This window comes from Mus musculus, chromosome 5, assembly GCF_000001635.26.
Source record: "Mus musculus strain C57BL/6J chromosome 5, GRCm38.p6 C57BL/6J".
Lineage (NCBI taxonomy): Eukaryota > Metazoa > Chordata > Mammalia > Rodentia > Muridae > Mus > Mus musculus.
The window spans coordinates 130095105-130118451 of record NC_000071.6 but is presented as its reverse complement, the minus strand read 5'-3'; the positions used below and the strand labels follow the sequence as shown (position 1 = coordinate 130118451).

Below are 23347 nucleotides of genomic sequence, written 5' to 3'. Positions count from 1 at the left end.
CATTACAGGATGCGGAAAACAAACCGAGCATGCGCTCTGCTTATCAGACAAGGCCAACCTCTAGGAAAGAATGTCAGAGCTGGCGCTCCTCATAGTAAGAGTTACTTCTTCAACCACTGACGGCTTAGCCTCTCAGTGATGCACACTCAGAATGCATGAGGCAGGCCTGACATCGAAAGCAGAGAGGCCACTGCCACAGGCCTCTTCTCAGAGTTTATAAATCAACTAAGAATGACCAGACAGAACAATATGGTAACAGTTACAGAAGCTCATAACTGCACGACAGTTTTCCATATGAACACAAGGCTGGCCACATGCTGGCCACAAAGCAATTTCCAAACATATTTAAAGAATTGTAGCCACAGTCTGTGTGTGTTCTCCGACCACAGAACAATCACATCAAAAACCCGGATCCAAAGAAAACAAAATCCCCAAATACTTAAAAAAGCAAATGCTGTTCGAAGAAATCTAGACTATATCCCATGCTAAGAATAGACCTACTTAAGAATGTTTTTAAAGATTTACTTTAATTTTGTGCGTGCACGTGTGTGTGTGTGAGAAATGGTTTCAGGTGCCTGCAGAGGCCAAAGAGGATACCGGATCCTCCTGGAGCTGGAGGTAGTGTAACCTGCAAGCCCTCTGCAAGAGCAAGCTCTCTAACTACAAAGCCATCTGGTCAATTTTACTTTATTTTTCAGTAGTACAAGGGACTGAAGTAGTACAAGGCCTCACACATTCTAGCAAAGTGCTCTACCACTGAGCAACACCCAAGACCCCAACTCCTCAAGTTTAACAAGCAGGTCTTTAAACAGCATTGGGCTTGACCTGTACACTCCAACTATCTGCTCCCTGGCTTCCAGACTGCACACGGAGGGCACCATAGCTACACTCCTATTACCTGGTCTAGACTGCTTCCAGTCATGGAACAACTGCAGCCAGCCTCTGTCTAGCAAGCAACAAGTTTGGACAGTAAGTTTCAGCCTGTATTCAGAATTTGAGGTTCTTTGGTGCACCCATGTAGCTGTTAGGAACAATGAACCTTTGGCTCAGCAAAGGCCCACTCAGAAAAAGCCCACAGCGTTACAGTTATCAGCAAAGAGGTTGCAATAAAAGTCTTAAGAGCGGATGAGCTTGACAAGAACACTATTGTGTCCACCGGAATTCACTGTATGTATATGCCTATGCCTCTGAGGTAGGGAGGAGTCTATATTTGGTCATGTTCCCAAAGAAGTCACTAGGTCTAGAAAGCTTAAGAAGCGATGGAAGAGGGAGAAGGCTGAAACGTGACCTGGAGAGCATTATTTATTAAAGTGTGCCACAATCTGGGGATTAGAGGCTTGTGGAAGAGGGCATGGAACGTGTTAGCATCTCATTTTCAGTTGACTGTCTGAGTCATGGCAACCGCACCACACATGACTTTCATTTAGAATTGGACAACGTACCCGACAGATGTGCTGACTCAGACGGCACTACTTTTGGGCTCTGCACACTCTATGAAAACCAACATTTTTAGGCCTAGAGGTGGGGATGTCTATTTTCCAGTCAAATGGGATTTTTCCCCCTACCCCTTTCCTTCCCACTTCCCACTGTAAGCAAAGACACAGCTTCCCCAACCGCCCTTTTCTTTCTCTGGAGCCACACACACAACTCTGACAATTTAGAGAGCTTTATGGATCGCGATGCAAGCTCACGACTGCTGCATATTATCAGCATCCGAGTCATCACAGGCAAAAGGAAGAAAGAAAAAGGGAAAGTTTTGAAGATGCACAGGATTTGGTTTGAAATGCAGCTAGCGACTGGTAATACAAACAACAAAACAAACTCAAAAAAATAAGGTCAGGGTTGGCAAGACGGCTCACTAGGCTCAGATGGCTAGGGGTGCAGCCCGGGGAAGCTGAGCTTGACTCCTGGATAGTGAAAGGGGAGGACGCTTTCCACAGAGCTGTCCTCTGACTTCCACATGCGTGTCACAGCGTACGCACTGAATGTGAACTAACTCCAGGCACATTAGTGTGGCATGCAATCTTACGAAGGGCTCAAACAAGGGGCTCATCTTTTCTTTCTCCACCACCCGCCCCCAGTGTGCGTCACAAAGCCCTTTCAAAAGCCACAGAGAGTAAAACATATCCTCGTGTCTGCTGGGTTCAAACCCCAGCATTCTTTCCGATCTCCACTCAGGGAAGCCAAGAATAACCTGGCCACGATGACTTGCACATGTGAGACTCTAGCCTACTGTCTTGGGAACCCTGACATATTACTGACATGTATCTCTTGGCTTACGGAAATCCCTGCCAGTCTGCGCACAGGAGAAAGCTGGTTACCGGCCCATTACAAAAAGGCTTGCAGGGACTGCTAAGTGGGATGTCAGACTAGGGCTGAGAGTAAGCAAACGGCAGGTCAAAACTTCAGTAAGTGTAATAAAACCTTTCAGAGACGCGTCACAAAACACATGCAAACAGTTGATAAACTGGAAATGTTCACTCACATTAATCAAAATGTGAATGGAAATTAGCAAAAATCTAGGTGACATCTCCTCCGTTACGCTGATTTTCAGAAGGTCTCTTGTATACATGTATGGGCATCAGCATCTATCAAGCACCTTAAAAAATGTTCAGATACTCTGACCTAGTCTAATGTCGCCTTTATGAGTGGAACGTTGTTAAAGAAATCCCTAAAATACAGGCCCTGAGTTCAGTGTCCAGGATCTCTGTTATAGAGAGTTAAAATTAAAGACCAGCCTGAGCCATGTGAGGCTGTCTGAATCCTCCCCCGACCCTGATCCCACCTCTAATCCCAGCACTTGGGAAGCAGAGGCAAGTGGATTTCTGAGTTCGAGGCCAGCCTGGTCTACAGAGTGAGTTCCAGGACAGCCAGGGCTACACTGAGAAACCCTGTCTTGAAAAAAAAAAAGAAAGAAAGTAAAAGAAAAGAAAGTGAGAAATGCAGGCTGATGATTTGAAACCAGATTTTACCATTAAGGTATTTATTCAGATTAGTTCTTTACGGTTTTAGCACAGCATGTTATAGAGCTGTGACCCTATTCATTTATTTTTATTGTATAAATGTTTTGCCAGAATGTATATAAGTGCACCACATACATACAGTGTGCTCTTGGAGGCCAAAACGGGCATCAGAACTGGAGTTAGAAAAGTTATGATCTGTTATGTGGGTACTAGGAACCGAATCCGGGTCCTCTCCGAGAGCATGCAGTTCTCTTAACTGCTGAGCAGTCTCTCCACGCCGAGCTGTATTCATTTTTATTAGGTATGTGTGCTTATACTTGTTGGGGGAAGTGCACATGTGCATGTGCGTGAAGGCCAGCTTCTCTGGGGTTCTAGGATGTGAGCAGGGAGCTTTCCTGACTGAGCTATCTCCCCAGCCCATATCTTTCAACAGAGAGCTAGTATATACAATCATTCTTCTCACGGCGCTGCTGGCTGGCCCTCAGGAGGTCAAGAAACCACACCTCATCCAAACAAAGCCTCAAACGCAGAGTGGTCCTTACACTTAAGGAGGGGAAAAAAGAAACCAGAAGTCAGGTCACTCACAATTGTGTTGTTTGTGCAAATGTTACAAACTGAGCAAAGGCATATTGCCGTTCCTGGGAGAAGGGTTTTGTGGACGCTGCAGACTTCTGATGATAGAGCATCCAGCAAGTTAGACAACAGTAATTTAAGATAATTTTCTGGTCATAAAAAAGCAAGAAACAAAACAAGAAAAATCAACTCAAACCAAAAAAAACCAACCATGTCTATTTTTCCTAGTTACTTGGGGGTCTCACTTACCCTCCTGGTGTTTTCAAGGATCTTGGGGTCAGGTTTTCCGTAGTTAGGAGGATTGGCGTATGGGTCATATCCAAGCTTGGCGAGCATGGGTGCAATCACGGCCATGTCTTGTAAGACGTCCGGGGGTATCTTCCCAACCCACTTCGATAGCGCCCCCACGTTGACGGGTTTGATGACTTGGTCTGTTGATCTTTCCACCCTGAAAACAACACCACGAACAATTATTTATGTAAACTCTAAACAAAATAAGGACACGTGGCATGCATAGAATCTCAGAACTCCAAAAGCAGAGGCAGGAGGATTAGGAGTTTTAGGTTATTCCTGTTTACAACAGCAAGTTAGAGGGCATCCTAACTACATGAGACTCGTAGCTTATAAAAAGAAAAGAAGGAGGGGGGTACCCAGAGGAGGCCCCCCTTCTCAGGGAAGGGGGGGGAGTTGGGGGAGGATCTACGTATGTGATGGAGTACTGGGAGAAGGAGGGCTAATATTAGGATGTAAAGACACACTCTTATTAAAACACACAGACACCCCCCCCCAACCAAACTGTTTTAGTTAGGGTTTTACTGCTGTGAACAGACACCATGACCCGTTGCACTTTGGATACAGCCACACTCTCATTAAAACACACACACATACACACATACACACACACACACACACACACACACAGAGTCTTACACATTCAGGCTTACACACTTTTTAATTTAAATCATAATTGTCTACATTATAAGCCAATTACAAAAGGTTGGGTGGATGTTATCAGAGCCTTTAGCATAGACAGTATAGGAACCAGATGTGCTGGCACAAACCTTTAATCCCAGCTCTTGGGAGACAGAAGCAGGTGGCTTTCCTTGAGTTCAAAGCCAGCCTGGTTCACTTTGAACTCACCACATCATCCACAGCCCAGGGACCCAATCTCAAGAAAACAGAACAGTGTGATGGCTTACCTTTGTACCTGCTCCGAGCCTATCAACCAGAGTTCCTTCCTTGGACCAACATGGTGAGAAGGGATAACTCACAATGGTTGTCCTCTGACATGTGCTCACCCACCCAAATCCACAGACAGACAGACAGATAGACACACACACACACACACACACACCTCCTTCAGTCTTAGAAAGCAGCCAACGTCTTAAAGTGTGCCAGGGCTTTCAGTCAGCATTCCGGCACCCTCCAGCTCCCTGGAACCTTAACACACAGTGCTCGACACACTGGTGGCCTTAAAAACGCACAGCCCAATGTGGCAAGGCAAGGGATCTGTGAATCAGCCAGCAGCCCATCCGTCAGTCCTGAGAGTCCAGCCTCTCTGTTCCCTTCTCAGCACCACTCTAATAGCTGTTCCTGTTTCTTGAGATGGAGCAGAAGCAGGTGGATCTCCACGAGTTTGAGGCTGACTAGGCCCAGTTCCAGGTCAGCCGAGGCTACACAGGGCTTTTCTCTTTAATTTACTAATAGATTAATTTATGTTGACCGTTGCTACAATAAAAGTTATTTGGTCATGATAGCTTAACAGTCTTTGATATACAGTTGAATTCTTTTTATTGCTATTGTTTATGATTTGAACATCTGAGAGATATAGAAAATTTTATCTGAAGCTTCCTTCCTGTAATTCTACTGACAGTTATGATTAAATTAAGTTTTCATAAAGTGACAAGTTTTTAAATATTAAAATTTTTAATTATTATTTTTGTATTATGTGTATGGGTGTTTTCTTGCATGCATGTCTATGTATTACATGTGTGGTTGTGCACAAAGAGTCAGAAGAGAGCATTGGAGCCTCTGAAACTGGAGTTTCAAGTGGTTGTTACCAGTCATTTGGGTACCAGGAACTGAATACAGGTCTTCTGAAAAAGCACCAAGTATTCTTAACTGCTGAGCTCTCTCCAGCCCTATATATTTTTATTTGTAAGTGTGTATGTGTGTGTGTGTGTGTTCATCTGAGTGCAGGTGCCTATAGGGATCAGAGGTAGCAGATCCTGTTTAAGTCAGGGTCCTGCTGTGTGTTGTGTGTGTGCATGTGTTGTGTGTGTCTGAATTTAAGTAAGTGTTAAAATAGTAACAGCAGCCAATTCACACCCAGGAAGCTGAGAACCAGGTAGGTTACTTGGTCCTTGAGGATGAGTGCTCAGTAGCTGTCTCTCGCTGGAGGGTAACAACCAGCACTCATCCTACGAGGAGAGTGCTTCGGTAATTCAGAGTGCCTGAAGCTAGAAGCTTCCCGGAGCGCTCCTGGTCTATTCCCCAATGAAAGCTTGGATCCCTGGCTCTGCTATCATCTAAGGAATCAGCAACAACAGAGCAAAGCCACCCAGGCCATGCAAGCAGAAAGTCTCCCTCCTCACAAACTTTCTGTATCTGAGCTCCTATTAGATGGTGCCACCTTCACTGGCGGGGGGTGTGGGGGGGTGTCTTCCCACATCAATCAGGGCAAAGAGAACAGTTCGGGTGAGGCTCCCTACCTAGTCAGGTGAGTCTAATTTGTGGTAATTGAAATTTGTGACATTAAAACCACACATAATTGATCCTTGGAGTTACCGATGGTTGTGAACGGCTAGACATGGGTGCTAAGGAACCAAACTAGGGCTCTCCCTTTGCAAAAGCCGGACTCGCCCTTAGCCGCTGAGCCATTTTTTTCCCACCACTTCCCTGGGTTTGGTGTGCTTTTGAGATAGGGTCTCAGGCAGCCCAGTTGGGTTTGTGTTATGGGTAGCTTCATGTCATACTTGACATAAACTAAAGTCACGTGAAGGAGGGAAGCTCAATTGAGAAAACGTCTCAGCTGTGGAGCAGCTTCCGTCTATGAAGAAGAGCAGCCTGGACGGACAAGCCAAATGTTCGAACCCTTTCCTCCAACTTCCTCCTGGTCATGGTGTCTCATCACAGCAATAAAACCCTAACAGACACAGTCTCTACCGCTCCATGTAGCAGACCCTGCCCTTTAACTCCTGATCCACCTCCAAAGTGCTGGGATTACAAGTGTCAGCCACAGTGCCTCTCTTTGATGACCTAAAATGATGTAACATTAGCCTATCTGCTCCCTAATGGTTGAAAACAATCCACTGTGATCAGCTTATAAAGGACATTTGTTTACCACGTCTAATTTCTCTCATGCTAATCAACCTGCTTGAACTCAATATCGCTAGAATGAAATAAATAAATAATGCATTTCCATGATTGCTTTCAATGGTTCTTATCTTATTGTTTCTCCTCGTCTACGGAATAAAAGGAGCTGGGGAAATCTGTTTCTGACTCAGAAACAGTGAGCATTCCCTGGTTTAGAGAACAGTTAACCCCAAGACCAAGGAGCAGAAGAGCCCCGCCCCCTTAGTCGACGCTCCACCCCCACACATGTTGGCCATGCCTCAGCCTTTCTTCTTCCATGTGGGGGGAAAGCAGTTCTGGTGCGGTTTGTCCTTGGTTGTCTTATTTTCTCTGCAGAACAACATCTCTATGTGTGGCCAGCCAGAGCTGCATTCTTTATGAACAACAGATCTGATTTCATTTTTTAATGGGCCTAATGTGGTTGTAAAAACACTGCATCCCGGTTCTCAAATGTTCCCTCGCTAACACATGCTGCTCCGGCCCTCCAGCATGAGGTAACAACCAGTGTGGTTAAATGCTGCTTATAATTATGCTGAGCCTTTTCTGGACTTCAAGAGTAACACAGGGGCCAAGGACTTAAATTCTAAAATTCAATATGCTAACTGGCTTAGTTTTCCTTCTGTTGCTGTGATAAAATACCATGACCAAAAGTAACTTGGGGAGGAAAGAATTTAGTGGGCTGATCACAGTCCATCTGAGGGAGGTCAGGGCAGGAACCTAGAGGAGGCCTGAACTGAAGCAGAGGCCACAGAAGGCCACTGTTTCTGGAATGCTCTCTCCATGGCTTGCGCTGCATGCTTTCTTACACAACTAAGGACCATCTGCACAGGGCATGTTTTCTCCTTATTTTTAAAGACTTACTCATTTTCATTTTGGATGTGTGTTACTGTTTTGCCTGCATGCATGCGTGTGCACCACATTCGTTCTGTGCCTGTGGAAATCAGAAGTCTTAGATTCCCTGAAACTGGAGTTACAGCACCATGTGGATGCTGGGAACTGAATCTGGGTCCTCTACAAGAGCAGTAAAGGATCTTAACTGTTAAATCTTATCTACAGAGCCCCTAAGAAGCATTGTCTCAGTTGAAGAGCCCTCTTCTCAAACAACTCTGGCTTGTGTCAAGTTCACAAAAACAAAAAACAAAACAAAACAACAACAACAACAAACCACCTAACCAGCTCAGAAACCAACAGAATCATAATTAGGCTTATGTTTTTGGGTTGGTTTTGTTTTGTTGTTATTTGAGATAGTGTCTATATATCCCTGTCTGTCCAGGAACTCACTATGTAGACGAGGCTGGCCTTGAAATTAGAGATCTACCCACTTCTGGTTTGTTTTTAATTCTTAAAAAATCAGTTATTCAGAGCCTGGGAGATGGCTCCATCCATAAAGTGTTTGCCTTGCAAGTGTGGAGAGCCGAGTTTGATCCTCAGAACTTATGTAAAACTGTGCATGCTTACTATAATCTTAGTGCTGCAGAGGTAGAGACAAGCAGATTCCTGGGGCTCAGAAGCCAGACAGCTTGGCTTAATCAGAGAACTTCAGATCAAGGGGAGACCCAGTCTCAAAAAAACCCAAAGTGGACAGCACTGGAGAAACAACCTCCAAGGATGACTCATGCCACCACGTGTGCACATACATGTGCCCGGGCATCAGCACATAGGTGTACCCCACACTCAAGAACACACACAGTTTACAGTCGTTATTACTCGATAAATAGTTTTCTTCAAAACTGACTCTACAAAGTCTGCGCATCTTTTTTTGCTCTGTATAGCGCTTGAGTCTGTGTTTGTCAGACTGGCAGTGAGGGTTTCTCATATGCCTAAATTCACAAGAGCTCTGTGTGTATTAGGAGCACAGTGTTCAGCCAGTTGGTTTCCAGCTCTGCCTTTGCCTTTTCCTGCTTCGGTGGAGTCTTGAGATCAGCCAAAAATCTTCCCTAGGCTCGCATGCAGGACCAAGGCTATCTGAACTTGCAGAAACATGTCACAATCCTTGTATGTTTTCAGGGGTTCTGGTGTTTGTCCACATTGCTATCTACTGACTCAGGCAGCATGGCAAGAGCTTTGTAAATGCTTCTGGCAGCAGCTTCACGGATAAACCAGCTCAGGGGCAGGAGGAATAAAGAGGCTTTTAAACTCACTTTCCAGGCAACTACAGAAAAAAGAAAAAGGAAAACAAACAAACAAACAAACAAACCAAACAGTACCAATAATCCAGGCTGTCAATTCAGTCCACCTGATATGAAGAATGATGAGCAGGCCTGGGGTAATAAAATGCCATCAATACCAACCTTCCCCATGAACTTCAGATAGGTTGAGAATAAGCACTCCCCAAGATGTTCTTAATAGAGTTTTATTGTACATGCATGAGTGTTTCTGCCTGCATATATACCTATGCCCCACAGGCCTGCAGTGAAAAGAAGAGTCTAGAGGAGAGTGTTAGCATCCCTGTACCAGGAGTTACAGACTGTTATCAGGGGCTTGGAGTGCTGAGAACCCAAACCAGGTCCTCTGCGAGAGCAGCAAGTCATGGCTCCAGCCTCACTTCATCACAGTTAAGATTTAGAGATATTTACTTGCATTATTCTAGGTGTGTATCTGGGTGTATGCTCAGGCACTGCATGTGTGCAGTTGTCAGTGGAGACAGAAGAGGCCATCAGAAGCCCTGAGCCTAGAGTTACGCATAGTTGTGGGTACTGGGACCTGAGCCTGGGTTCTCTGCAAGAGCAGCGAGTGTGCTTTAACCACTGAACCTTGATTTCGGTCCCCAGAAAGGCACTTAAACCCACCTGAAAATGCCTCTTCCCTTCCCTCCATTCCTACTAAAATCAATGTACCCAGCACTTAATGTATATGTGCAATGCTGTAAAGCTAAGAGAGAACTCTGACAAATGCTGTGATAAATGATACTGAATTCCAAGTGAAACTGCAGCAGCTGTGATGCTGGCATGAGGTCCAGGAGCTGTGATCACCATAAGCAGCCAAGCCACCTGAGAGGCACTGTCCAGAGGTTTTCTTCACCCTCTACATACTGGGAATGCAGAGTGAAAGGTAACATAACTGTGTTAAAGAGACAGAGCAGAAAACTGAACACTCAGAACTGGACAGTTACCACTACAAAAACCAGAAGGTATTAACACATGATAGAAAGAAGACAGGATGGCACTGCTGGCTCATGCCTGAAATCCCAACAGTTTCGAAATAGAAGTAGGAAGATCAGAAATTCAAGACCATCCTTGACTACTGTGATGGCTATTTTGGGTTGTCAACTTGACTGCATCTGGAACGAACAACAATCCAGAAATGGAGGGCACACCTATGAGAAATCTTGTGCTTGGTTTGAAATGGGTAGATCCACTCCTAGTCTGGACCTTTGAAGCAGGAAGACATGTGGCTTTGATCAGATTCTTGAGGTGGGAAGACATGCCTGGGCCATTCCTTCTGCTGGAAGTATAACTAAGGTCACAGAAGAAAGCTTTTGCTCTCTGCCTGCTAGTCCTCACCTTGCTAGCACATCCATTCTGGCATTACAGTCTACTTCTTTGGGACTCCAGTGTGTACTAAAGACCAGCTGAGACATCTAGCCTTGAGCAACTATTAGATTCTTAAGAGTTTCCATTCACCGTCAGCCACTGTCGGATTATCTGGACCACAGCCTGCTAGTCATTCCAATAAACCCCCTTTATGTATACAGAGATTCATTCTATAAGTTCTGTTACTTCTAGAGAACACTGACTGATACAACTACGTAAGGAGTTCAAGGCCGGTCTGGCTACATGCTACCTGTCCCACCATGAAGGTTGAGTCAGTAGACACTAAGCAAAAAAAAAAAAAAAAAAGGTGGGGGGGGGGGGGCAGAAAGACCAAGGAAAGGAGGATGGCTGGAGCTTTCAGGCTATAGACAGAGTTGAACAGAGGGATTCTAGAGCTGTGATAAGGGGATTATAGGGAGCTGCGTCCAACCCTTATATGGAAGCAGTACAGAGCCTGTTCCTACCATCCAGGTAGGAGAACTCTATCCTGTAGACATCGTTCAGGAAGGCCTTACTTGTAGGAACTATAAAGTAAGTGGTTCTCTGACTCACCAAACAAATCATACAAAGTTCTAGCTAGACATTCAAACTAGCCAAGTAACTTAACTCAACTCCACAACAAAGCTCAATATTTATAGAGTATTTATAGAAAGTACAAAAATATCTGAGACCCAAAATAGTAATGTGGACAATATCCAGCACACAAGTAAGCAGAAAAGCGTTATTAATAATGAGGAAAATAATCAAACAAAAGTGACATAAACTTAGAATGAAGAAACACATTTAAGGGCTGGAGAGATGGCTCAGCGGTTAAGATCACTGACAGCTCTTCTGAAGGTCCTGAGTTCAATTCCCAGAAACCACATGGTGGCTCACAACAATGGGACCTGATGCCCTCTTACGGGGTGTCTGAAGACAGCTACAGTGTACTTACATATAATAAATAAATAAATCTTTAAAAAGAAAAAAGGAACACATTTAAAAAGCTATTCCACAGGTTTTTTTTTTTTTTTTTTAACTAGATGGATAATATCACATCCACACAGCCAAGGGCAGAATGCAGGGAATGAATGCAGGCTCATGTGTGCCTCTTCGTTCACTCCAGGACACCAGCTCATAAAATGGAGCTGCCCACATTCAGAGTAGGTCTTCCCACCTCAGTTCATCCAATTATGAAAATCCCTCACAGCCTTGTCCACAGAGTAATGTAGTCTCAACAGAATCTCGAATTAAGATTTCCCTTCCCAGGCGACTCTACATTGTTAACTTGACAAATAAAACGAATCATTGGGGGGGGGGGGTGTTAAATAAACAACGCAGCTACCCTGGAGGGCAGCTTGGCAGCTTCTAACGAAGCTGATCGTATTTTTATGATCCAACAACCATGTTCCTTGGTGTTTATGCAAATGAGATAAAAAACTTATAACCACACAAAAATCTGCGTGGATGTGTATAGCAGCTTTATTCATAATTGCCAAGTCTCAGAAACACTCAAGAAGCTCTAGCTTCTTGGATGAATAATGACCACACGGAACTGTGATACACATAGACAATAAGACACTACCCAACACTGTAATCCAGGAAGGGAAGGAGAAGCTGTAAGTGCACATTACTAAGTGGAACATGCCCATCTGAAGATGCTCTGTACTTATGCTTCCAACGCTATGAGAGCCTCAAAAAAGCAAAACGTTGCCTAGGGTACAAAAATAGAAAAAAACAAAAACAACCAAAAACACAATATCCAGGGCCATGGGATCGAAAGGATGAGCAGATAGAGGACGGAACACTGCTAGGACAGTGAAAGCACTCTGCATGCTGGGGCTGGAGAAACAACTCTGTGTTTAAGAAGCTGATTCATCCTGCAGTCCCGAGTTACAGGCTCTGGATTCCCGGTACCCATGCTTCGCAGCTCACCACTGCCTGTAACCCCATCTCTAGGGGATCTGAAGCCCTCATCTGGCGTCACATGGCACAAGAGTGGGCTCCTGCTATCTATCTATCTATCTATCTATCTATCTATCTATCTATCTATCTAGATATAGATACAGATATATACTTACATGTATAGATCTAGATGTATCTACATATGTATATATGTATATAGATAGATAGATATAAATGGCCTCTAACTGACAGGTGCTATAAGCATTACCTCTTTAATTTCTACTTCAGGAATCTAAGGGTCTAATTGTGGGGTGAGGTGTTTTTTGGTTGTTTTTGGTTTTGGTTTTGTTTGTTTGTTTGTTTTGCTTTATGGTTTTTCAAGACAGGCCTTCTCTGTGTAACAGCTCTTGCTGTCCTGGGACTCACTTTGTAGACCAGGTTGGCCTCAAACTCACAGAGATCCTCCTGCCTCTGCCCCCTAAGTGCTGGGATTTTCTCCTCCTCCTCTTCTACTTCTTTTCCTTGCTAATTGGGTTCTTATACCAATCGATAACTAGCACTGGAGTCTCTAAGTCAACATACACACATAAGGAAGTCAGCCTTTGATGTTAGGAGAAAGTACTGGCTGACCCTCCTCAGATAACAAAATCTGTACACACTAAAGAAGACCCAGACTAAATAACACAGCATTTGCACAGAACGTATTCACATTCTCTCATATACAATAGCCAATAGAATTTAACGAATGCTCAAACTCTCGTCTTCATTGAGTGCAGGACCCCACTTGTAAAACAGAGCTGCCTGCTCTATTTATGTACTATACCTTCATACTATACAGTTCAAAGAACAGTAACAAGAAAGGGTCTGTGTGTTTAGTATACATTTTTCCAAATACTTCTGGTCCATGGTTCGCTGAATCCATGTGTGCAGCATCCCCTCAAGACACAAGATGGTACACCTGTGAGCTCAGCACAGAACGATCAGGAGCTACTGAGACCTTGCCTTAAAACCGTTTTAAAAATCACTTAGTCTATAATCTGGAAAGGGCAATAAACTAATGACGGCAACTAGAGCTCTAACTTCCTCTGAGTCAGTAAGAGAAGCCTAGATGAGGGTTAATCACTTGTAAATAATCAATGGCTGAAAGGCAGGTAGGTATAAGCACCCAGCTGTTCCTTTAAATCATCTACATGAAAAAAATCAGTATTTACTGATTAATTATTATGAACCATGTAATTCAGGACCCTGACAGGTGAGTCTACAGCTGAACCACCCCACCCATGCACAAATTATAGACACTGAATTAAAACCAACCAACCAACCAACCAACCAACCAACCAGGAAGCTGCCTTGATGGAAGCCAGCGGGCACAAAAGGATGGGCATGGCTTTTCTCTTTTCTTCCTAATGAAGCAGAGTTGGAGTTTCATTAAAAAAATATATTTTAATATACTGGTCATAATTCCAGGACTCAGGAACCACAGGCAGGCAGATCTCTATGGGTTTGAGGCCAGTCTAGTCCACATTGCAAGTTCTAGGACAGCCAGAGTTATACAAAGAAACCCTGTCTCAAGAAACAGAACAAAACAAAATTAATACAGGCTCAAGCATAATTAAGGGACAAAGACAACATTCAGAAAGAAAGACCCACATAGAGAGCATGGTGTGTGTGTGTGTGTGTCTAAGAGAGTTCTTTAAACAGGGGGAATATATATGAATAAAAGTGAAGTTTTAAGTATAACCAATTTACTTTCCTGAATTTAACAGCTACTTCCATTTGCACAGCTTCACTGCAGGAAAAAAAAAATTGGGTTATAAGTGTCAGGACAGCTAGCTCAGGAGAAAGGAAGCAGGCCTTGACATTTCACAAAATACCAGAGTCGCTGTATCATGCATGCTGAACCTAATAAACTTCTTACATAAACTAGGTGCCCAAATTTTATAGCCTTTTATAAAAACACAATGTATCCTTCACATGGCCACAGAAGCAAGACATGGGGCACAAGCCCTTAGAATAATATAAGAGTCCAACAAGGGTAAGCGCTGGATGCTTAACGCTAGCCTCGATCTTTCTGTGGCTTACCAATCTCTTCCCTGTGAGAGATAACAATGTCCTTGTCTTCTGTATAACGTTTTCTAAAGCTAGCCTGGTGATGCGACTCAGTAAAGGGCTAGCCTGGCATGCATGAAGCCCTAAGGTCTATCCCCAGCACTATATAAACTGGACCTGGTGGGTACACGGATGGTGGAGGCAAGAGGACCAAAGTTCAAAGTCATCCTCAGCTAAGAAGTGATTCTGACGTTAGCCTGGTAGCTTTTTTTTTTTAACTAATTTTTAAATTTAATACCAAATGGTCAGCCCTAAAAGCAAATACAGTCAAGTAACATTATACAGAGAAGGTTGTATTTATGATTTTAGAAACACATACACACATATGTAGCAACAATGAATAAAACTATATCATAAATTTGAAAGAGAGAAGGGGGTTACATAGGAGGGTTGGAGGGGGCAAAGGGAAGGGGAAATGATGTAATTATGATCTCATAAAAAGCACAATGTAATTTCTGGTGGCTCCTATGAAGTTTGGAGAAAGGAAGGACTTGAGTTTCTAACTTGAGTCTCACATACATGATTGGAAAGTCTATACGTTGATCTTGAATGAAAGCCCTAACTCTTGAAGCTATAGCGTTGACATCTTTGAAAATAAAACTCCCAATTTCATAAGTGTTTGAATTTGAACCTTAAATGTACTACCAACTATAGTTACCTTTGTAATGAATAGTCTCCAAAACCATGCCTGCTATTCATCACATTACATTGTGTTCTATTCTAGTGTATGACACATATTTGAACTTGTGGTTCAAGATCATTCATTTATGTACTTCATACAAATGACTGTTCCTAAAGATCTCATTTCTATTATGACCATCAACTGTAGCCTGGTAGCTTTAAGAGCCCGTGTGTGTGTGTGTGTGTGTGTGTGTGTGTGTGTGTGTGCATGTGTGTAGTTATTTGAGTTTGTTTGATCAGTCCAAACCCAATGTCTCCACAGTGGAAGCTTTTCTCACTGCCCTGGGCTTCCATGTGCATCCTTCAGCTTCAGTGGCTTCTGATTTCTGGGTACATTTGCAAATTAGAACAATCGGCTTTTTTGTAGCTGATATCAGGAACATCTACCATGTGTGCATGCATTTAGTGAGTTCAAAGCATTTAGTTATCACACACACACACACACAAACACACACACGAGCAATGGAAAGACAGGAGATGAACTGGTAGTGAAAGAATAAAAGAAACCTCACCAATGAAACACAAACACAAACATATGCGGGTGTACGTCTTGTCATGCCTTGTCTTTTTTTTTTTTTGAGTCAGGTCCTCTCTGTGTAGCCCTGACTAGCACGTAACACTTCATAGACCTGGTTGGCTTTGAATTCACAGAAGTTTGCTCCTGCCTCCCAAGTGCTGGCAAGAGCAGCCATAAGTGGCACAGGTCCATATCTTCATCAGCTGAATGCAGGGTTCAAAAAAGAAAGGAAGAAAGGAAAGAAGGAAGGAAGGAGAGAGAGAGAGAGAGAGAGAGAGAGAGAAAACACTACATTTACTCACTTTGACAGAGAAACTCCCCCAGCTTTCCCGATCATTTCTTCATGGTGCAAAACGGAATGGTTCCATGGAATATGGAGGAACTTTAAGAGCGTTCTCATCCACCGTTCAGGGTGTAAGACGAGCTGTTCATAGTGAACCAACATGCATTTCTTATAACCAACTTCCATACACTGGTTGTACATGGTTTCTATGGCCCGGTTCCACTTGGTCAGACAGTCCCGGTAGCTGTTCAGGTCAAAGCCAGCTATAGTAACTTTCCGAGAAATCATTGAATGTACTGACGCCCGGCCATCTCGGACCATCAGGAGAAATTTGGCATTGGGAAATAACCTAGCAAGGTAAGTCAAGGATTTCAGGGCAAACGGATCTTTGTTACATAAATAAGGTGCCGGCTCCCCATGTTTAACAATGACCTCCAGAAGGAAGGCTTGCATGGCAGAATCTAGCACTTCATCTGTGACACCCGCCTCATCCAAGCGGATCTTCTCTTTACTGGACCGGGACCACATCTGCTTCAGGGCCAGGATTCGAGGGATGACCCTGGTTTCCTCTCCACAGCGGATGTCAGGATGTGCGTCCAGCATAGCCCTCATGAGTGTGGTGCCGCTCCGAGGCACACCCCCGATGAATATTAAAGGCATATCTTTGTGATAGGTGAATGTTTTGTTGGCTTTGATGTCGAGGCCAGCTCGCACAGTCGCCTTGGGGTTCTCCAGTCGGGCTGGCTGGCTACGTTCCTCTATTCGGTGATGGCACTCCATGGCATGCTGGCCCAGGTAAAACACGGTCACAGAACTAATCACCAGACACGCCAAGAGTAAGTTCTGCTTCAGCTTCCCAACCATCTTGATGTGGTTATCTTCTTATTAGACATAGATTTTGCTCAAAATTATTGTCAAGACACGGTCAGGCCATGGAGACTCGACTGTGGCAAGGGGATCGGCACCTGGTGGAAAAGCACAGATCACCGTCACATTCCCAGGGGACAAACCAGCCCGAAAGCCGCTGAAGCAAGCTGGATGCTTCACGACCATAAGAACAGAATAGCCACAAATGTGAGCAAGAACAAGCCAGTTGAGCGCGGTGCTGCAGGCCTGTAACCCAGCTACTCAGGAGGCTGAGGTAAGCAGACTGTTAGGACCAGCCTCTATTGCAGAGTACCTCCAAGGCCAGCCTGGGCAACTTCATGAGGTCTTGTCTCAAAATAAAAAGATGCTGGGGTTACAGCTTAATGTCAGACCTAGCATGAAGACCCAGGTGCAACCTCTAGAAAAAAGCCCTGTACCGTACCCCAAACAAGTAAATAAAAAATGTTTATAATCAGAAACAGCATTTTTTTATTTAACAAATCTGAAGCTATGCATCTGACTCACCATGGAAAGACTCACCATGGAAAGAACAAAACGTTTTAACAGTAAATTCATCAAACATTCAATACATTACAACATGAATTAAATGTTGACGTCTAATCAAGTGCTGATCACTTGCATTCAAACTGCATGCCTACCCCCATCACTTGCTCTATATTCTATATCAAAGACAAATTACCTACAGAGAGCACAGAGTACAACTCATATGTGCCTAACAGTTCCCTGGAATTTAACTTGCAGCCCCACAATCTCTGAGCCATTCCCTTAAAATCAATCTCCTAGCTGTCCTACATGCCCCTCTGTGTGTGTGATGCGTTCCCTAAGCATAGCCTGTCCTATGTCCCCTCTCTGTGTGTAATCTTGCTGGCTCCATTTCCCAGCGGGATGCTAACTAGAACAGTAAAGAAGTCTATATGGGGAAATGATCGGACATACTAGGGAACGAATACATCCTGATGGGCTGGGAAACGGCCAACACTGGCTGCTCTTGCAAAGGACCAGGGTCCAACTCCCAGCACCCGTATGGTGGCTAATAATTATCTGTAACTCCAGTTCCAGGGAATCTGATGCCCTCAGGCACATATATGGAGTGTGTGTGTGTGTGTGTGTGTGTGTGTGTGTGCATACACAGACAGACAGACAAAACACCCATACACATTAAATACATACATACATACATACATACATACATACATACATACATACATACATACATTTGAAGATTTATCTGAGAGTCAGGACTTCCAGCTCTGGCCTAGGGACAATGTAGCCAATCTCCCACCTCCCCAGACCACTATTCTAAAGCTTGATTAACAAGTGGGCCTTTCAGTGCTCTGGAATCAGTCATAGATGTAGAACCTAAGAACATTTACAACTGACACCTGGAGAAGCTGGTCAGAAGAGCGTGAGTCTGTAACTCTGCCATCTCCTGACTCAGCAGCAGGCACCACGCACAGCAGGACAGCCCTGGTAACTTCTGCTCTCAAGTGGTGGGGGGCCTCAAGTGGTGGGGGGCTTGCTGACTGTGAGGTGGTGAATAACACACATGCTCAAGTGCACTGTCACTCTCAACAAGAGAGTGAGCAGCTCTAGCAGGCTGAAGCTGCAGTCCTGGCTGGGCACCTCGGGCACTAAAGAGTCACGAAAGGTCCCGGAGAAGCTTGTACGGCTCAGATTCATAATCCCGGAACTTAGAACTAGGAAGCATGCAGAATGCGGGGCATTTGGCACTAGCCTGGGCTATATACTGAGCTCGAGAGGTCAAGCTGGACTAGTGTGAAGGCCTGCCCGAAAAAAATTAAAGAAGGTAAGGAAAGGGGGAGAGGGGAATAGGAAAAAAGGACGGGAAAGGGAAAGGAAGGGAATGTGAAGGAAGAGGCAGATGTACAAACAGCCAGATCTACTGGGGGAAGAGCTCATGGCTCAGCTGTCTAAGCCAAGCAACTATTGAGTACTGAGCTACCCAGATGTACAGGCGACCCCTAGAAACCATGTTAGAATAGAAAACAATTACAGGAGCATATATACTTTACAAAAATACAGGTTTACTTCATAAATACATAATAGCTGCCATACAACCACCTAAAACGTAATAACCACACACAGAGATACAGTACACAGCCAAGCTCACGGAGACAGAGACAGGCTGCAGAAGCAAGGGCTTAACTGCCAACAGCAATGTGGGACTTTCCAGAGCAGATGAAAACTTTTTTGACTCAAGTGTTGTCAGAGTTGCACAACTATAAAATCTAATAAAACCACTGAATCGTTCACTAACAATGAGGGAGGATTATGGCATAGAAATCACACCTCAACACAGCTGTTTTCTAAACATGAATACATAACTAAAAAAAATTTCAAAGAGCTACACCAATTGAGATCTGGGTTTTGTTTATTCACATATTAATCTATTTGATGTATCTGAGCACATACGTCAGGCACTGCACAGAACTTCAATCAAGAATCCTGAAGAATAGGTTGAGATTAAAAGATTGCCTTAATAAAAAAGGCTTAATAAAAAAGGCTACAAAGAAGATGCATCAATTTAGGGTAATTGGTAGCAATACAGCATTAAAAAGTCTTACTACAGAATGGGATCCATTTTATGGAAGGCACACTTACGATGCTATCCCAGGACTCAACTGTGTGGGGAGAAAGAACAATGGTGAAAAGACCAACTAACAAAAACACAATTAGATCCAACCTTAGGACACTAACACTCTGGTTGATGAAATTAGAACTATATTGTAAGGAGGAGGGGCACCATCCCAAACTAGACTGGGCAGGGCAGTCTATAGAGCTGAGGGTCTGTTTCACCCAAATGACAGAGGACACAGGGGACATAGCTTGACATTTTATACATGCAGGAAATAATTTAGCAGGAGCAGGGCATCTAATAAAAATATAAAAACCAAAGGGCTAAATAACCAACTGGCAGCACGAGAGAGAGAGAGAGAGAGAGAGAGAGAGAGAGAGAGAGAGAGAGAGAGAGAGAGAGACTTCAGTAGCTGTTGTGGAGGTCAGACGAAGGTGTTGGAGTCTTGACTAGACTTACAGGCAATTGTGAGCCACCTGAGATGGGTGCTAGGAACCAAACTTGAGTCATCTGGAAGAGCAACAGCAAATACTCTTAGCCATACATCAAGTCCCTAATTCAGTATTTTAAATAGAAACCTCTCTGGTCCCACCTTTCCCCCCTCTGCCTCTGTCTGTCTGCCTGTCTGTCTCTGTCTGTCTGCGGGGTGTGTGTGTGTGTGTGTGTGTGTGATGCAATGAGAGTATATGCCTGAATGTAAAGATCAGAAGTCAGCCTTGAGTGCCCTCCTCAGGACCATCACCCATCTCTTCTGAGACAGGGATTCCCACTGGCCTGGAACTCACCATTTATGCCACACTGGCAGGTCAGTAAGCCCTGAGGCCAGACCAGTCTCTACCTTTCCAGCAATGGGATTACAAGCATGCAGCACCACAGCTCTGTGTTCTGGAGCTCAAGTTCCCATCCTTGTGCATGCTAGGCAAGTACATTCCTAAAGCCATCCCTCAAATTCCCTTCAGAGCGGCACTCGGGCTAAGATTTGAATAGTGAGTAGGAGTCAGGCAGTGTCAAGTGAAGGGTGTGCCAAGCATGGGGCCCACACTGATAAGGTGTTTGAAAGCTGTCACAAGTCAAGAAAAGGCCAATGTAATTACAAGGCAGGGAGCAGAGCACAAATGGCATGAAGTCAGTAAGGGCTGGACTACAACCCTTGAAGGGCAAGCTAGGGGTAGGAATTGTGTGACATAGTTAAACAGATGGACTTAAAACATTTTAAGAAAGCAGTCACTTGATCAAATTTAGGTTTGTAAAGTCTCATTCAAAACAACCTTGACAAAGAATAAAGTTGGAGGACTGACACTTTGAAGTTTCAGAACTAGAAAAATATCAGAATGGTGTCATCCTAAAATGACTAACAGAAAGACTAACTTAAAGATGCTATGTGCTTTTGTGTGAAATCCCAGCACAGGGAGGTAAAGATAGGTCACTTGCCTAACCTACTTGGCGAATAAAAGGTGGATGGCACCAGAGAATGAAACTGGAGGGAGTCGTATGGCCTCCCCACACATGCAGCCCACATGTGTACTACATGGCCTCCCCACACATGCACACCCACACGTGCACTGCACAGACAAAATTTGAGAGAGTGCTTGCCTAGCATGCATGACACCCTGGGTTCCATACCTAGCACCACACAGATCCAGCATGGTGGCACGAGCCTGTAACCCCTTGCACTTAGGAGGTAGAGACAGGAGGATTGGGAGTTAAAAGCCAGCTTTGGCTACATGACACTCCATTTCAAACAATAACAACAATAATAACAAAACAAGTCAAAGAACCGTGTTAGGGGGAAAAGGCCAGTCTTACTGTAGGCAAGTTTTGTTTCCTCTTTTTAAACAATTGTTTTTATTACTATGTGTACTATGTGTGCACATGAGTGCGGGTGCAGGTGGAGTCCAGATGAGGGCGCTAGATCCTCTGGAGCTAGAGCTATAGGCAGCAGTGAGAGCTGCCTCACTACTCTTAGCCACTGAGCCATCTCTCCAGCTCCTGTCTTTTCTCTTTCTACTGAAGGAAAGCTGGAGGGAAAGCACAGAGCCTCTCACAGAAACAAAGGGGAGGATCTGGGTGACGAGGCCACGCCCCTCAGGAGTCCGACTGCTACACAGAAACAAAGGGGAGGATCTGGGCGACGAGGCCACGCCCCTCAGGAGTCCGACTGCTACACAGTGCTTCTGACCACACAGCGGCGCTTAGTGCCATGCGGTCAGGGGCAGCGAATGAAGGAAAGGATGCATTTGACTAATATTGACAGGGAAATGATCCAAAGGAAATAAATAGCTTTTCAAGATAATTGAAATCTGGACAAAGCGTACTCAACGCACTCAGTAAAACAGAGCAGAGCTCTTAGGGGCTCTCAGAATGGTTGCTTTCTCTTAGGATTGTCACAGGAGAGACCTAACATTCTATTTGTTTGAGAGCCTGTATAAGCAGGCCACAGGAAAGCCGAGAAGTAAAACAATAACAGAGTCTTCTGAACTAGCTAGGCTTTTTGATTAAAACTTACACTGTTCCTATTTTAAATTACATTGAACTTGCTAACTTTTGACAACTGTCAGGATTCAACAGGTGACAGATGACTGGATGTCGTGAAAGCCCACTAAAGGCCAGGATGTACCTCGGCGGTAGTGTTTGTCTAGCACACACAAAGCCCTGGTTTCCATCCCCAGGAGGGGAGAAAACCACTTGGTTGTAAAACAAAAACAACTAGCTACCCCTCTGGAATCAAAAATAGAAAGTATATGCCTAACAAAAATTAACAAGGTACACTGGGCATTGTGGTACGTGTCTTTAATCCCAGCACTCGGGAGGTAGAGGCAAGTGGATCTCTGAGTTCAAGGCCAGCCTTGTCTACTGAGAGCTCCAGACAGCCAGGACTACACAGAGAAACCTTGTCTTGAAACATAAAAAAATAAAAAATAAATTAACAGGGTGGGCATGCCTACTATCGCAGTGCTTAGAAGGCCCAGCAGAAAATGAGGAAGTCAAAGCCATCCTTAGCTACATATGGAATTGGGGGCCAACCTGAGCTGGAGAGAGACTACAGTTCAAAAAGAAAAGAAAATGTGAATATGGCTGATGTCTACAGTATCTTATTTTGTTACCGACTTTCCACTGAAACAACCAACTACCAGTTGACACACGCTGGCATGTGTCAGCAGATTTTCCAATGTACTCTCGGAATAGAGATCTTTCCGACCCTATCTGTGATTTCTGCACCTCTAACCAACTGAATGTCCCTTGTGAAGGACAGAAGGATCACCTGGGCATGCTGGCCAGCTAAAGATCCAAGAAGGGGCCTTTGGCTTCCCCTGCCTTTCTCCTTACTTTTCAGACTTACAAAGATCAACTTCCTCTCTGGATAGTTCTCAAATTAGAAGTTCACAAATCCACATTGCATCCCTGCTACAAGGGGCTTCTGGGTCGGCCCACTTCAGAGAACAGGCTGAGGCTCAAGCAGTGTGTTGTTATCCTCAGCACTTCTCAAGGTCTTGGCAATTCTTCCAATATCCCTCTGCAGTTTTTCTTACAGACTGTATTTATTCCAAAAAGATTTTCAGTCCCTAAAGCCTAAAGACTTTGTCTACGCTGTGCCTCGACCACAGCAGACTTAGCAGAGGGCAGGCTTTCAATTCATACTCCACCTCCAGCAAGCGTCCGAAGTAGCCCATTAGGCAGTGCCTTTCTGTGCATGAGAGACTGTTAAACCTGAGGTCTCTGCTCCCACCTTGCTGTGGTTCTTCTCAAACCCCTTAGCAAACAGCTCTTTAAGAAGAAAGCACAGCGCTGGCGTCAAAGGACAAAGCACTTACCAAGCAATGTGAGAGCCGGAGTGTGGATCCCTAGCATACACACTTCAGAAGCTGGGCAGGCATGGTAGCTGACTGTGACTGCTGCACTTGGGAAACAGAGAAAGGGATTCCCCAGGGCAAGCTGGCCATTTACGACCAGCCTAAAAAGTGAGCT

The 23347-nt window shown here is 44.4% G+C and overlaps 1 protein-coding gene across 3 annotated transcripts in view; it reads right to left on the bottom strand.

Annotated features, from left to right (window-relative positions):
* Tpst1 (protein-tyrosine sulfotransferase 1) overlaps positions 1–23347 on the bottom strand; it is a 62409-nt gene that overhangs the window by 17283 nt on the left and 21779 nt on the right. For all 3 annotated transcript variants that reach the window (NM_013837.2, NM_001130476.2, XM_006504418.2), the window contains exons 2-3: positions 15917–16862; positions 3786–3984 (exon numbers count right to left, since the gene is read on the bottom strand). In NM_013837.2, coding sequence (NP_038865.1) covers positions 3786–3984; positions 15917–16761 — 1044 coding nt within the window. In that variant the 5' untranslated portion in view covers positions 16762–16862. The remainder of the gene's footprint in view (positions 1–3785; positions 3985–15916; positions 16863–23347) is intronic.